General features: G+C 39.0%; 2 protein-coding genes across 2 annotated transcripts in view; one reads left to right on the top strand and one right to left on the bottom strand.

Annotated features, from left to right (window-relative positions):
• Positions 1-297: 297 nt before the first annotated feature.
• cavin4b (caveolae associated protein 4b) lies at positions 298-12171 on the top strand. The gene is made up of 2 exons (XM_036521822.1): positions 298-933; positions 10214-12171. Exons 1-2 carry the CDS (start codon positions 565-567, stop codon positions 10826-10828), a joined length of 984 nt encoding a protein of 327 aa, XP_036377715.1. The 5' UTR covers positions 298-564; the 3' UTR covers positions 10829-12171.
• A 1353-nt stretch (positions 12172-13524) lies between these two features.
• dnah5l (dynein, axonemal, heavy chain 5 like) overlaps positions 13525-16705 on the bottom strand; it is a gene marked incomplete at its 5' end in the record, with an annotated part of 123703 nt that continues 120522 nt past the window's right edge. Inside the window, 2 exons of the mRNA XM_036522644.1 lie at positions 13525-13780; positions 15186-15407. Coding sequence (XP_036378537.1) covers positions 13559-13780; positions 15186-15407 — 444 coding nt within the window. The remainder of the gene's footprint in view (positions 13781-15185; positions 15408-16705) is intronic.

Raw genomic sequence — 16705 nt, 5'->3', positions numbered from 1 at the left:
CCATGTCTTGACAATTTCAAATGAGCCAGCCTTTGAAAGAGCCAAACCCTTGAAAGTTCCATACTCACTATCCATGCATGTACATATATGGACATACATGCATAAAATCTAAAGTAATTAGGGTGTAGTGTTGAATTTAAAATAAACGAATCAATTGGGTGTCACACAGGGGTGATTCGATTGAGATTTCCACTACCCTGCTATGCACAGTCCAAAAATATTAAAGTGTCACCTTACACAAGGTATTTATAACCATGATGCTTGCGTGGTGTCTATATTGCCCCCTCTCTCCTTCTCTGAGCACTCCCTGCTCTCACACAAATGAACAGCTCTCAGTGGGGGTAGGTGGTCTCCCCATCCGTCCGCTACAGATCCCAGAAAGGGTCCAGCCAAAAGGAGAATCACTCTGGCCACCCAAAAATTTTACATACTTCTGCTGCAGATATCAAGGTCTTGGACCGAAGCTTTGAGAACTCCAGACTCGGTCTCCATTTGCTACTGAAAGGGTACTTGAGAGGGTCCTGCATTTGTCTACCTGGAACAATATAAGCACAAAACCAAGACATGGCAGACAGGTATGACATGTCAGGAGTGGAGGATGAGACAGGCAGCCCCCTGAGCATCATGTCCCTGCTGGAGCGAGTGGCAGGCATTATCGATGAAGTACAGGCATGCCAACAGCGCATGGAAGAGCGGCAGCTGGAGCTGGAGAACAGTGTCAAGACCATCCAGGCTGAGGTGCTCAAGCTGGCCAAAGACCACACCACCACCAGCGGCACAGTGGAAAAGCTGCTGGAAAAGACCCGCAGGGTCGGCGCCAACATCAAGGACGTCCGTGTGCGTGTGGAGAAGCAGAACCTGCGGGTCAAGAAGGTGGAGACCACACAGGAGGAGCTGCTGACCAAGAACAAGTTTCGGGTCGTCATCTATCAGGTAGGCCCAGCAGCTGGCTCCTGTCTGTTTAAAAAGGGTGAAAAACAAGTCGAAAGGAAGCTGTTCATAAAGCCGTGTCCATGCACACAGCACATGTTGTGGTAATTAACTCAGCAGAATTCATCTTTGTGTCTGCAGGTCTATTTCTAGCGTGTACAGTGATCTATTTCTGAGGATGTGGATGTTTAAAAAACATTTCAAATACCCATAATGTAAATGGAGAATGCCATATCCATATTAAAATCAAAAACACAGGTCATAATACAGAAAAGAGTTTGACCAAGACTGGGAAACAAACCAAACAATGTTGCTTTTTTTAACCTCAAAGGTCTGGAATTTTCACTGCAGGTTCCAAACATAAACAATTCAAGACCAAGTAAAACTGAAGTGGAAAAGTGGGAAAACCATGGAACCCTTCTTTGAAGTAGACCATTTTTCATAAAACATGGCACTTTAAACTTCATGGGCTGTATGTCAAAGAGTGTTTTCAGGCAATGTTCATATATCATGGTTGAGATTATCATGGAAAGAGGTGGTGTAACCACATCATAGAGGCATGGAACTGTAGTTGATATAAAATCAATCTACCTACTGTGGGTCTTTATAGAGAGTGTAGAATATGGTTAATGGTTGAGTGTGAGTGGAGCCTGGAATCTGGTCTTAGTCTGTGCACTTTCCCTTTTAGGAGATCTGGTGGGTAGGGTTTATCAGCCTTGGAAGTGAGCAGCTGTGAGCACCATGATGTCCTAATTATTCATAGCACATAACTTGGCCTGCTGCTGTTCGGGACACAAGATAAACTACTGTCCAGAAAAAGGTTATGTGCTGCCCTTATGAAAGGTAATATGTGGCGAACAGCCAGCAGCGCTCTCACAAGGCAGGACTGCCAATCAACAGAGCTGTGCTCTGAGCATGGATAGCAGCCTGTCACAAGCTGTTTTATTTCATGTTGGGAAAACACCCCCAAACCTTCCATCAAGAGGCAGCAGCCAATCTACCCTGGAGTAAAGGGATAAGAGCCAGAGCAGGAGGAGGAGAGGTTTCGTAATCAATGGATTTATGGCCATATCATTTGTAGCACAGGACTTCTGTAGGATCTACACAAAATTAAATTATCAAAAAAAAAAAAAAAAAAACAGGCTCAAGGAACCTGTCATCTATTGCTACATATAAAGTTGATAGGATTTATATTAATACCTGGTGTATTTTTAGTTACCTGTTTAGAGTTAAGTGAAATTTAAAAATATAAATGTATAAAACTGATATTTTTTTATCTTCTGTCTGTACATTATACTTGCTCCAGAAAAACAGACTTACACAATTTTTGCTGTAATCTCCACCTTCAAATGTCTGGCATTCACGGATGGTTGAGGTTGAGGGTTTAGTAGCTACTATTAATTAAACTCATTTTAACCATAAATTTAACAGGAACTGCTCGTCAGACTGCCATGCAGTGCATGACAAAATGTAACAAGTTTGCATGCAAAGGAGTAGTAAGGCTAGTTAAAAAGTTGTAGTAAATCAGTTAAAGTTCCAAGGATGCAGTGGTATGGATGTTTTCTGTGTTTGAGCCTGCAGTTTCTCAGTGACATGCATATCAGTGGCATGCTGTCAGCGCAATTTTTCCTTTCCTACGTGAAAATAAATATCAAAAGGTATATCTCTTAAGAGTGATATTTTTTATGTAATATGTACAATACACAATCTACTACTGCCTATTTTAATTCATTTCTCCCACCACCCACTCACTGCCCTCTTGTGGCGTTTTTGCCCTATTTCGCTGTGCTTTTCTGCCGAGAATACGCTGTGCTTGCCTACAGCTCGTTATACTCAACGGCGGGTCTGCTCAGCTGACGTCATGTGTCCCGGTGAAATAGTAGACGAAGGCAAGTGGTTTTAAATTCGCTTTCCCTGTCCTGACATCAGTTTTTGCATTAAAAGCTGCATGAAAAAAACACTCTTGCGCTTTTGTATTGCGACCGTCCGATGATGCTATGGGATAACTAGCCAACTAGCATACTTACTTTTAGCGACGTTTCCACTGAACTGTCTACAGTTGACGTTATACAGCTAACACCAGAAACATAGGAAAGGCAAGCGTTCTTGAAACTGCTTGCCCTGTTCTGAGATCAGTTGTGTATTTGGGTATTTGTGTCCTACGGTGGTGGGCGGTAAAATGATGAAACGGTCCACTGGTGGAGACTGTCATCCACTAGACAATTTTACTAGCCTTTTTACCGGTTTGAGCAAAGCTATATATGGCGACTCATGTATTTACTTTCAATGTTGGTTTATGTATGTAAGCGTGAGGCCACAGTACACACTGTACATTAGCTAGCTAGCTAGCTAGTGTAAAAATGGCACTTGCGCAATTAAGATCACAGTCGGTCTTTTCCATGAATTGAGAGCGATAGCAAAAGCGAATAAGCGAGCGAATTACACGGTGATTTTAAAGTAATCTTTTATTCATTAATGCATTTTATTGTCCCGGTCACAAAATTATGGTGCGCCGTTTGTAAAAATGTATTATCCTGCACAGGTTTTGCACACTTAACATTGTCAAATGTAAAAAAAAAAAAAAAATGCAGTACAATTTTAAACTGTCACTTTTTCATATTTTTAAATATAAATGTAAATGTTAAATATAAACGTTAAATTTAATATGCAATTTAGCTACGTCAGATGTTCGTAGGAGATGAGAAGCGAGTGATGACGTTGTCACAGAGGCAAATAGCTAACTAGCTAAATACTTAGGCTACGAACATCTGCTGAAATGTAACTTTTGTTTGCTAGCGATGTTTGTTAAACATAACGTAGCTGAATGTCTAATTTAAAAATCAGAACTTACTAATGGCATTGTAGGTCCACTTGACTTTGGCGTGGTCTGACCTCGCAGAGCTGCTATAACACCAGCAGCTAATGCGTTTTCAATTATTTCCGCCAAATCACTACCACCTGTTGCTACACTCGCCATGTTTCTACATTGCCACAGTGCTTGATGTGAATGCCCGAGCTTTTCCATGGGAAAGAACATGCGTCACACAATGGAGGTGTGGTTAATTACCATATTCATTAGATTCATTCCACATTTGCATGTTAGATTTAACATTTATATTTAACATTTACATTTATATTTAACACTTATATTTACACAAGTTATTTAATATTTTTCATTAATGAAAAATATTACCCTTGAAAAAGACTTTGACAGATTTGCATCAATTTGTCTGTAAATGTATGAAAAAGTGACAGTTTAAAATTGTACTGCATTTTTTTTTTTTTTTTACATTTGACAATGTTAAGTGTGCAAAAACTGTGCAGGATAAATCAGTGTATACATTTTTACAGACGGCGCCCTATACAAAATGAGTGACCAAGACGAATCAGGGTGTATTGTGGAGCGAATTTTGGCATTTCCCTTTTTTAAGAAAAATCTTTGCCACAAAAATTATGTATTGAGTGTGGAAGGTTTTCCTGCAATATACTTTCAAGCAAGCTCCCCAGATATGTGCAATGTGTAGTAAAGTTTAATGTCAATTATAAATATAAATAAATAAATAAATAATCTCAGATTTTTTTTCCTTTGGTTAGGCAGGGTGCAGCAAGACACAGGAGAGGCACTTTACTTTCAAGACAGGAAAGACAAACCCTAGAAAACCATGAGATAGACAGTTGCACCATATTGGACAGACGACAAATTCCAGATAGCAGTGGGGTTATGCTGTATGGCCATAAAATGGTACGTTTGATTATAATCTTCAATTTTTTTGGCTGTTTTTCTAATGGAACACTTCAGGCACCATGTGTATAGATATCTGTACGTATGTGTGTGTGTGTGTGTGTGTGTGTGTGTGTGTGTGTGTGTGTGTGTGTGGGGTGGGGTGGGTGGGGCTGGCTTTTGCTTGCCTAAGTGAAAAACCCACCGCACACCACTGATACATGTACCTGTATACAAATGTAGTGAGGTCTTATCTGCTGAGATAACTTAGGTCATTAAGTTAGGATGCCGGGTCAATGAAGTGTCAATAAAGAGCTGGAAAAAGTCTTTAAAAATATCACATTAAGTAACACAATAACAACAAATTGAAATAAAGAGTTAAGTATTTAAAATAGTTAAGTATTTAAATATGAAAATTATTCAAAATTAATAATAATACAATAAATTGTGGGGATTCTGAGATAAAATATGCTGGTTCTATTTTCAATATAAAATTCCCTGTGAGAAACAAGCATACATCAGGTATTATTTCTGACATTGGCCTTCTGGTATGATATGGTAGGCAAGGCCGGTGTTATGGGGGTGCTTGGGGGTGGATTGCAAGTGCACTTCTCTGTATTTTGTCTGGGCGCCGAGCCTGACGGTATGGTATCTGGCATGGTGGCAGCCTGAAAGTGGCAAGGTAATTTCACAGTAGGGAAAAAGTGTTATATCCACTCTGAAACACTGTTCTGATATTAATGGTATGTGGTAAAAATATAAACAATTTATATTTTATATGTACCTGACCTGTCACAATTGCAGCATTTTTGATAGCACCCTTATCAATCACGTGAACCTGATCAGAATATATGGTAATGAAAGAAGCATCTGGATTGATTTACAGGGGGAAAATATGATTTTAGCAGCACTTTGTAATTGGTAAAATATTGTGATTAGCTGTCATTCAATCAAATAAATGAGCTCATTTGAGTTTTCCTAAACGTTTTGGGAATTTGTAGTTTTACAGAGTCAGAGTACACACTTTGGTCTTGGTGAAGTGTTGAAGCCTTCTTGATTGTGGCAAGGAGGTACAGATCAGTCAGCCAGCTGCCATGATCACACGGCCTCCTGCAGCTGATGTCATTCAGCATGTGGGCCTGCATGCTCACTTACAACTGCCATTTTGTTGTGCAGTCTCCTCTCTAGGAGGAGATAGCTCAAAATTAAGTGTTTGCTTTATTGTTCCATTTATGAAACCTTTACTCTGATAGTAGTTTCTATCTTCTAGGTTATAAACCAGGCATTTAATTATGGCATTTTGTACTGGCCTGTTTGTATAATTACAGGCTCCAAACTGAGATATGTTGCCGCAGCACCAAAGCAGATAGTAGAATAACACAGTGCTTTAGCTAGATCTCCAGATTTCCTCATAGTGATGTGAGCTGGGAAGAATGAACGCGTAAGAAATAGTGAAGAATACCTAAACAACAACAACTACAGCACAGTCTGCTGGAATCTATTGTGATAGTACTTTTTAAGATCCATCCATACCTTTCTTACGAAACAAAATCTTTCTTGCACTATCACATAAGAATTGAAACAATATCAAGTGCTATGTTTTCAAAAGATATGCTTCATTGTTGTTCACAGAGTGCAAGTGAATGCATTTTGTATCCTTTTCATGGCACTGATTGTAAATAGAAATTGAAGAGAAATATTTTACATGACGAGTTGTGCGTATGGCTCATACTGAATAAAATGTGTAAACCTAAGGAACACTTGTAGTAGATTTTCTTCAGATGGACAAAATGACCACTGCTTTTGACAGGCAAAGTTTAGGTAGGGCTAGATTATATTATTAGGTGTCTGAAACTAAATTATATAGTTAGAGGTTTCCAATTCAACAGGCTATTGTATCTTATTGCACTTGGTTTGCACAGCTGAACTGCAGATAAACACAGTGTACTTTATTTCAAATGTATTAAATGTCTTCCTTATTCATTATTCACTACTCAGTACTCAGTACAATATTTCATGCCTCATAAGAGCTAGTAATGGCACAGAATTAGATTCACCCTTTCAGGCTTGCCGGAGATTTAATGGGCAACCCAACACTGCAAAGCAGCCTCCGACCTGTGGATTGAAAGGGAGATCACGGGGGTAAAACCTGATACTCCATGGCTTTGCACATTCGCCGGGCAGGCACTCAGGGCACCAAGCAGGGTAGAATCGTGGAGAGGCAGCATAATGATGCGCTGAAACACACCTGCTCCAAGGACTCGCGCTGCTGATTAGCACACAGACACATCAAGGGCAGAAGTGAGGGATCAGGAAAGACACATCCTCACCTACACTGTGAGCAGAGCTTTTCTGATCCCAGCGTGGTGCTGTAAGTCATTCAGTGTCAAAAGGTATGGAAGTTCTGCCTCATGCTTTTATACTCATTGGCAGTAAAAGCACATGGCGATTTACTAAGCAGTCATAATGTATGAAATTTAAAAACTGTTTCTCGGGGAAAGTGTCACAATTTATCTTTGCCCTTGATTCATACTTTTATGCAGTTCTGTATATGCTAACGCATGGCTGGAATGATAAAACTGGGACAATATTTTGCAAATGTAATCTGATACATTCTCTGTTAGATATACCAAAGTAGATAAAGAAGAATTTAAGCACAAGCCTCATATTCTCTATGAAATTCTTGAGTGAAATATATAAATATCTAAACTGAGCAACATGAAGATGGTAGATCATCCTTAAAATTTATTCAACATAAACTGGAAACCTGTAACTTGTGCCACCTACTGCATTCACTCATTTGATTGGTTTTTGCTTCCTGACCTTACATTACCAATGTATTTTCAATATGCGTTTTGTCTGTATACTGTCAGTCCTAATCAGTTAATGAAATTTTAGTCAATAATTCCAAATGTATGACTTGCAGTAGTGTTGAGCTTAAAAATAATGAGGGCACGTCATCTTTCTTAGGAAGGACCTGATTTTGTTTATGATCATAATGCAGGGTACAATAACCTACCCGTTTCATTAAAAGTGAAAGTGTTTTTGCATATGCCTTCAGGTGCAGTCAGTTCTCAGAGACTTATAGAGGAAATTGATTTAAATGATGCAGAAGTACTAGATAAACTTCAAAAACTTAAAACAAATAAGGCAGCAGGCCCTGATGGAATATATCCAAGAGTTCTCAGAGAACTAGCAGAGGTGGTTTACAAGCCTCTGACAGTTATTTTTAAGCAATCCCTTAAAACTGGAGAAATACCAGATGACTGGAAACATGGCAGTGTAGTACCTATCTACAAGAAAGGAGACCGGACTGAACCAGGAAATTATAGGCCTGTCAGCTTAACTTGTATCGCATGCAAAATACTGGAATCCATCATTAGGGATAATTTGCAATTATTCCTGGAACGAAATGGTGTTCTAAATGATAGCCAACACGGTTTTCGCAGAGGGAAGTTGTGCTTAACAAACCTCCTGGACTTCTTTGAGGAAGCTACAGCATGTCTGGACTCAAACCAGGCTTATGATATTATCTATTTGGACTTTCAAAAGGCATTTGACAAAGTTCTGCACAAGAGACTCATATTGAAATTGACAGCTGCGGGAATTACAGGAGCCATCACCGAGTGGGTTCGAAGTTGGCTGTCTAATAGAAAGCAGACTGTAACTGTGGGAGGAATTGTATCGGAGCAGGGTCCTGTACGAAGTGGAGTCCCGCAGGGATCGGTGTTGGGGCCTTTGCTATTTCTTATATACATAAATGATCTTGATGCAGAGGTTAGAAGTAAAATAGTAAAATTTGCAGATGACACAAAACTAGGGGGTCTAGCCAACAGTATAGAATCAACTAAGGTAATACAGGAAGACCTAAACAGCATCCAAAAGTGGGCAGATACCTGGCAGATGACTTTCAATTTAGATAAATGTAAAATCTTGCATGTAGGAAATAAGAACCTTAAACAAGACTACTTCATGGGTGGAAAAAAACTAGAATGTGCTCAATTTGAAAAGGACTTGGGAGTAATGGTTGACCCAAGCTTAACAGGATCTAGGCAGTGTGCTGTAGCAGTAAAAAAGGCCAACAGGATGCTGGGATATATAGCCAAAAGTATTGAGTGTAAATCTAAAGAGGTTATATTGAAATTATACAATGCCTTAGTCAGACCGCACCTGGAATACTGTGTGCAGTTCTGGGCACCGCACTATTAAAAAGATACTGAAGCTTTAGAAAAGGTTCAAAGAAGGGCAACTAAATTAGTTCCTGGCATGAAATATAAATGCTATGAGGAAAGACTCAAGTTACTTAACCTATTTAGATTAAGCGAGAGGAGGCTTAGGGGTGATTTAATTGAGGTATTTAAATTTATAAAAGGAATCAATAAGGTTAACTATAATAGATTCTTTAGGGTGAGTTCAGTCTGTAAAACAAGAGGACATAAATGGAAACTAGTTAAGAGTAAGTTCTGCACTGATGTAATGTAAGGAAATATTATTTTACACAAAGAGTTATCAATACATGGAATAGGTTGCCAGGTCATGTAGTTGAGGCAGAGACCCTTGCTGTGTTCAAGTCTAGACTTGATGCAGTTTTGGATACTCTTTAATTAAGAAATGGTGAGCTTAGTTGGGCCAAATGGCCTGTTCTCGTCATCATATGTTCTTATGTTCTAAAAAAAAATGTGTTCACATATGCTGTCATCGCATGGATGAGATTATGTGTGATCTGTTTTGTGGCATGCAAACTGCAATGATTGCATAATTATTTGCTATCAGTGTTCAGTCTTAGTAAATTGTTGGCTAGTTTCCTGCTGCGTTGAATCCACATGTTTTTGCTTAAAAATCTAGAGAATGGTGGTAGTTTATGGTGCTATGAGCAGTAATTCTGCAGGAAAAGCAAATTAATGCTTTGATGCTGCTTAGTTAAAGAAAATGAATATAAATTACATGCAGAAATAAGACAGTAAAGCACAGATTGAAAAGTAGTGTTAGAAAGTTTTTTAGCTGAATTTATCTGTCATGGTTTATTTTGTTCAATACCAATGTTCTTCTATTTATCTAAATTCATACATGTAATTTTTTGCAAATATTGTATTGCAAAAAATGTGCCAAGTTTTCATTTGTATACTGTATGCATTTTTAGACACATATGGGAATAATCAAAAGAAATCAACAATATAACAATATGACCAATTAATTGGTAAATAGGTATTCATAACACATTTGTGTTTTGTGTTTGGAATTTAAAAGTTCCAGGTCTTTATAAAACTATATTTTTTACATAATAGGCAGTGTTTTCAGGTCTTCCTACTACCCACGTCATCCACAGAAGATGTCTACTGTTATATGAATTAATTGTATTTTGAGGCATTTCATTTTGCTTCTAGACATATTCATTGCATTGGTGCTATCATTATTCTTCAAAATTGTGATATCCCACCATATTCTCCTTGGTTCTTGTTTTTATGATGCTGTTTTTCTGCCTTCCTCCCCTCATAACTTCAGAAAGCACACTGTTTTTATTTCACACTGAAATCATCATTCTGGCCTGTGCTCTTTCCACAGGGGGAAACTGAGATCCCCTCAGTGGCAGCTGCAAAGGTGCCAAAAGGAGGCGCGGTGGAAGGGCCCGCAGAGGTCCCGCCTGACGCTCCACCTGAGCTCTCCTCGGATGAGGAGTACATGGTGGTGGAGGAGGCAGACTCTTCCACTGCCGGCCGCCTGAAGAAGACAGGCCTGAAGCGCATCGAGAGCATCAAGGCAGCCTTCTCCCGAGAGAGCATGGCAAAGACCAAAGAGAACTTTGGCACCAAGGTCAACCGCCTGGGCGAACGCATTGTGACGGCCGAGCGCCGGGAGAAGATACGCCAGTCGGGCGAGCGACTAAAGCAGTCGGGCGAGCGGCTCAAGGAGACCATTGTGAAGACCGTCCCAGCCAAACTGAACCTGAAGAAAGAGAGGACTGTGGCGGAGGGCCAGGAGGGAGCGGAAGGGGCCACTGAGGGAGCTGTGCCAGTCCCCCCACCCAAGGGTCGCAAGGCCAGCCCTGGCGTCACCTACACTGAGGTGATGACCGAGGCCAAGCTGGAGAGCCCGGTATCTGACCTGGCTGGCACCCGTGATGAAAGCAAGGGGGAGGGGGCAGAAGTGCCAATGTATGACATGAAGCAGCTTTCCTAAGCAGCTGGAGCTCCCTGTGAGGAAACAGTCAACAGTTACAGCACTGATGATGCTGTGCAAGAAGAAGGTTCTGATATGCAAAATATTTCATCAACCCTTTTTACATATATACTAACGTCTGCGCTCAAAGGAGTCTTAGTGTTAGAGGTTTTTTAAGGTTGGGAGCAGAGGTTGGGGTATCCAGTGAATGATGGGTGTAAAGAAACCAATCAGTCAGAGACCTGGCAAAAGAATTTTCTAGAATCAACACATATTTTCTTTAATACTTAACAGAGTCATCAATTACATGGTTTTTCACAGATGGTTCTCTTTTTTTTAAATACACAAAGTCAGATTCATGGAAGTATGAAAGAAAACTTTATATAAAGGAAGTTCCTGAAGTTTTTTTTCTTTTTCTCTCTGTGGTATCCAGAGGAAACTTAAACATGATATGGTGTTGACTGTCTGGGAACTGACCACTGACTGGATATGGAATGGAACTGAATGTCATCTTGAGGCAATAGTACTGCAGATGAGAAAACAAGATATCATGATAATAGTGACGATGATAATGATGATGATGAAGATGACGATGATGATGATGATGATGATGATGAAAGTGCAAAATGGTCAGGTCTGATAAGGAATAAAACTACAGCAAAGTGAAGTGTGTGCTGACGTGAACATAAATAGAAGTAATTTCACTGAGAGCAGGAGATTGATTTCACATTTACCTTACAAATAATTAAATAACTGAATACTTTTAATGGCTACTTGTATTAATTTGGGCAAAAGGCTCAGTCAGCTGGTCTCTGAGGAGTATGTTGAAAATTCAACAAACCTTTGACTATGATAAATGAATTAATTTTTCCCCTAAACCTTTATCTAAAAGAAACAATTGTATCTCATGTATTATTTTTTCAGTGTATTTTGTGTTACTCAGAGGGAAGCTTTGTCTGCTATGCAAAAACATTTGCAAGTTCATATGCAACAATTAAGAGTAAATTATGGCCACCCCAATTTACGGTGTCAATGCAATGTCATTTTCATTCTTGCTAACCAAGATGCATCTACTGTATTCAATCACTGAATTTATTTTCTGAGTGATAATTTCCACCTATCTTGAGAGTGGTTGTGAAGTATTTACTCCAAATGTTTAAAATCAGAAAGCTGTACAATTTTGAGACCTTACATTGCTACTCCTACAGGATATGTAAAACCAACATAGTTCCTCCACCATTATAGATAATACAGCTCATTTAGAATGATATGCATTTATTTGATGATATAAAAAATTGCTGTTGAATTTTAGAAGCAAAGTGGCAACATTCTTTTCATTCTTAAAACAGATTCTTCAAAACCCATGCATTTTGTTTTATGTTTTTATTATTGGAAAAAAAGGAAAAAAAAACACAAATTTGTACTCATGGGAATTTCAAAAATGAAACTTATATCTAGATAAATTCATGAAATGACCAAAAACTCAGAAGGGTTATCTATTACAGTCACACTTATTCTATAATTACTAATCAGAGGATAAATGTGTGAATTACATTTGATTTTGAGAATGCAAAAAGTCTTTGAATTATTCTCTGTCATATATTCTAGGCATTATTGCATACTATGCCAACAAATCATCTAGTGACAAATGTATAGCCTAGGTAGCCCTCTCTATTATGCTACTAAGAACAATGGTGAAATGTTTGCTGTATGCATTAAGGTTTTAAAAATAGTAGACGTTAGGGATGAATCTCCCAGGATGTTCAAGATTTATTTGAATGTTTCTGTTATAATTACACATATAAATTTGGTAGAAACATATAAATATTATTATTATTTTTTATTATATTATTATATTATATATTATCATTCTCTATTTACAGAACTTTAGATAACTTTTGTAAATATTGCATTCTCACTGTTCAAACATGACGTTAGGTAGACATATATAAAAGACATTTTTCTCATTCTTTCAAAATATTATAAATCGAACATTTAAAATCACTCGTGTTCTAATTAAAACATTTTGTGTATTCAAATTATACTCCTTTTATGTGAATCTTTTCAGAATGAAATAACCTACTGATATTGCAATCTCACCAAAGTCAGAGACGAATGTGCAGATGTGATGACTGACTTGTGCACACCATGTTCATTTACAGCTGGAATGGAGTTACTGGCATCAGGAACGTAAGCAGCTATCACTACAGTGAAATTCATTTCCGCCATCACAGAGAGCACATAATGAAATGCTGGTCAATTTCAGACTCACTATTTGTCAACAACCATGAATAAAATAATGCTGCATTCTCTGTACACCTTAACAGAACTGATGACTGAAACTACAAATTACAACATCCATTACCAGCAGGAGTAATTGAACTATTCTATTAATTTAATTATAATACAAGAGAGAATGACTGAAGGTGCTAGAAGAAAAAGACATATACTTTTCTTAGGTTTAGAAAAGTGCCCAAATGAAAGTAAACAGTTTATTCATATAATTAATATTTATTAATAAAGTAAGACCTATTACTAAAATACAGTATTATGATTTACCTTTTTGTGTGTTTTTGATGATTCAAACATAGCTTGTTCTTGTGCAACTGCCTGTTAATCTGCTATAATACAGGTATAATAAACACTTCCTCCTAGAAGAGGAATTTAACATCATCTCTCGCTGATGTATGGTAAATGCAGATTTGATGTGAGGCGTTCTCTCTCCCACAGTAGGGTTTGGGACACAGTGTCTCATTTGGAGTCACAGAGCAGCGCCACCCCCCGCAGAGTCCAGTGCTCGGGCACCTGGGCCGTGCGGAGGAAGAGGGAGAAGATGTAGGTGAGGTCAGTGCGCCGGGGCTTCTTATAAACGGGGCAAGTGTACAGGCTCACCCCCTGCTGACGCTTCGAATCGGGCGGTGTGGAGGTGCTGATGGCGTAGACGTGGACCACTGGCAGGGATGTGAACAGGACCTGTCAGAGACAGAGCCATTTCAGTGCTTTAGCTGTGTGCTCAGGACAGCTGCAATCAAGGCTGTTTCTCAGCTAAACACATTTTTTTTTCAACCCAACACATTGTGTTTAGCTATGTGGGCTCTGTTCTAGCTAGTATTACCTAACATTACATTTTCATGCTAAATGCATGTTTAACACTCTATTTCAATTTCTATTTCACTCTCAATGCCATCAGCTGACCTTCCTTCAGTGGAACCACAAGCTCTACATACCTCAATAGTGACATATGTGAAAGCACCCATAGCACTACCAGTTTCTTCCTCACAGTCAGGTATGTTGGCCTGCATCCAGAGCTACTGAACCCATGTAAAAGAAATGCACCTACTTGTCAAAGTCACAGCCCACTCCTAAACACCACTTCTTACTGTATGCTGTGCATCCTGCATGCAACACCAGTGGAAGCACAGCAAATATTGTATATACTGATAATTCCCATGAAAGTACATGGGAATTATGTTCTGTTCTATCCCACATGAGAATATATTGCAGTGAAGCTTTAATTGGAAAATGGCTTTAGAAAATCCATATAAACATATAGCAATCTACTCCACCTGGCCCAGGCTCCAGACATCCTGTTAAGCTTGTCAGTGGCTGGTTAAAAATATAACAACTCATCATAGCCAGCTGCTTCAGAGGTCTACTATGTGCTGAGTGTCAGAATGCATACCTCCGTCATTTTAATGGGTGTCCTCACCGACCTTCAAAACAGTGCTAATTGCATTGGTTCTGTTCTGTTGCCTTCTTGACCATATCTTACTCAATCCATACCTGATATAATTAACGCATATCTTCCATTAGTTTGAAGCTCATGGTTTTACCAGAAACCAGACACATCAGAAACATGCACAAACATAACTGGCCTGTTTCTATGGGAAACACCAGCTAATGCAGGATTAAGATGATGAAATCATACCGTTTACTGAATTGCAAAACAAATACTATCTAAGGAAGCAAGCTAATAACAGCTGTGTGTGGAAGTTCACTTGAGCCCAGTAAATGAATATGTTTTGGAATAATATGATGGCACTGAACTCTGACCAGTATTTTACAATTTAGGTGTATGATCTAAAACTTGCACATGCACATTATGTGTGGCAGTTGTATTAACCTCTTGAAGGGGGTTGTGATTATTTTTATTATATCTGATCATATTTCTTCCACACCTTTGTCGTCATTAGCCACTGAATAAAGGTCACTCCATAACCTTGGATTTATTCAGTCTTTATATATAAATATTTTTTACATATTACCATAACAAAGTTGACCTCAATCTGTTGATGTCAAAACTACCAACAGGTCCATTCTTGCTTAAGTCTCTCTTGTACAGAAATGCTTACATAGAAAGAGTGAAATTGGCACTAACCTTGGGATATGATTCTGTGAGTTTAGCATTTCGTCTGTCCCATCCTGCCCCATCCAGGAACAGGCCATAGATGTAGACTCCACCTATGTCAGCTGGTGGGGGCCCTGTGACATCCTCCTTCATCATCCTGGTGACATCATTGTGCAGAATCACAGTGTCGAGGGCCCAGCCTTTGGACAAGTTCATCCGTGTGGTCTCCTGCCGCATGGCTGTCAAGAAGCCCTTCACAACAAAAATAAACACACTCAGATCCTGAAACCTTAATGTCATGCATCAGCATCTCACACACAAGGTATCACTGATGTCATTCAGTGTCACACACCAGTGCTCCCCTTTAAAAGTGTCCTTCAATTTTCAAAGCATCTATTTTAAAAGGTCATTAGCTGTCTTTAAATAATTGTTGACTTTAGATAAGCATAAAAAACAACCACTTGCTTAAATTCATAGCACATTGGGCCCAAGTCTGATATCGACAAAAAATCTGGATTAGCAGAAGTGTGGTACAGTGGTAAGGTACAGTTTGTAACCCCAACAGTAGGGCACTGTTGTTGTACCCATGGGAAATTGCCTTACTGAATTGTCTAAGTACATATCTGGCTGCATAAATGGATAACATGTAAAAACTGCACACTGTGTAAATATGATCAGCAGCTATAATGTAATGTCTATACACTCCCGGGCATAACAAATGACAAATAACAATAACAAATCACTTTTCAGTAAATTAGCAAGAATTAAATAGAAAAAGTAACTTATTATGGGATAGCTTTCCCTTAAATGTTGAAGTCTTGAGGATAAACTCGCAGTCAAATTTTTACAGAAGGAAGAGTCAATATTTTTCCACTCAGTGTTGATGGCTTCAAACAGTTGATGCGTAGTTGAAAAATGTTTCCCGGCTAGTTTGTGTTTAATGTGAGACCAAATATTCTCTATAAGGTTCAAATCTGGACTCTGGCCAGGCCAAAACATGAGCCTGATGGACTTGTTCTCACGTCACTTCTAAGTGGTCTTTGTAGTGTGAGCAGGGGCATTGTCATGTTGAAAAATAATGTCCGATTGTTCCTCTTTAGAAAACAACTTGCAATTGGGGGAAGCAAGCCTTTCTGCAATATTCTCCTGTACTCCAAAACATTAATTGACTTTTCACAGTGAAGCAGCTCACCAGTACCAGCAGCTGAAAAGGCTCCCCACACCTCTTCCTCCATGCTTAACTGTGGTAGAGATGCATTCAATATTGTTTTTCTCATCAGGCCTTCAAAGACACCTCTCTGGAGCATCACCATACAACTCAAACCGTGATTCATCACGCCACACAACTCTGCTGAACCACTCTGAATCAAACTTCTATGTTCTGCCAAAAACTTCATTCTGTCTTTGATGTTTTTCTCAGACAGCAATGGCTTTTTAACACACCTTCTAGACACAAAGCCTGCATTAGACAACCTTCTGGTAATTGTTCTTCTCGAAAGAGTCTTGTTGTCTGAGGTCTTGAATTCTTCTGACAGTTTTTGTAACCTTTT

This window comes from Megalops cyprinoides, chromosome 2 (assembly GCF_013368585.1).
Source record: "Megalops cyprinoides isolate fMegCyp1 chromosome 2, fMegCyp1.pri, whole genome shotgun sequence".
NCBI classification, from domain to species: Eukaryota; Metazoa; Chordata; class Actinopteri; order Elopiformes; family Megalopidae; genus Megalops; species Megalops cyprinoides.
The sequence above is the reverse complement of the archived record's forward strand: the minus strand, read 5'-3'. Positions and strand labels throughout refer to the sequence as shown.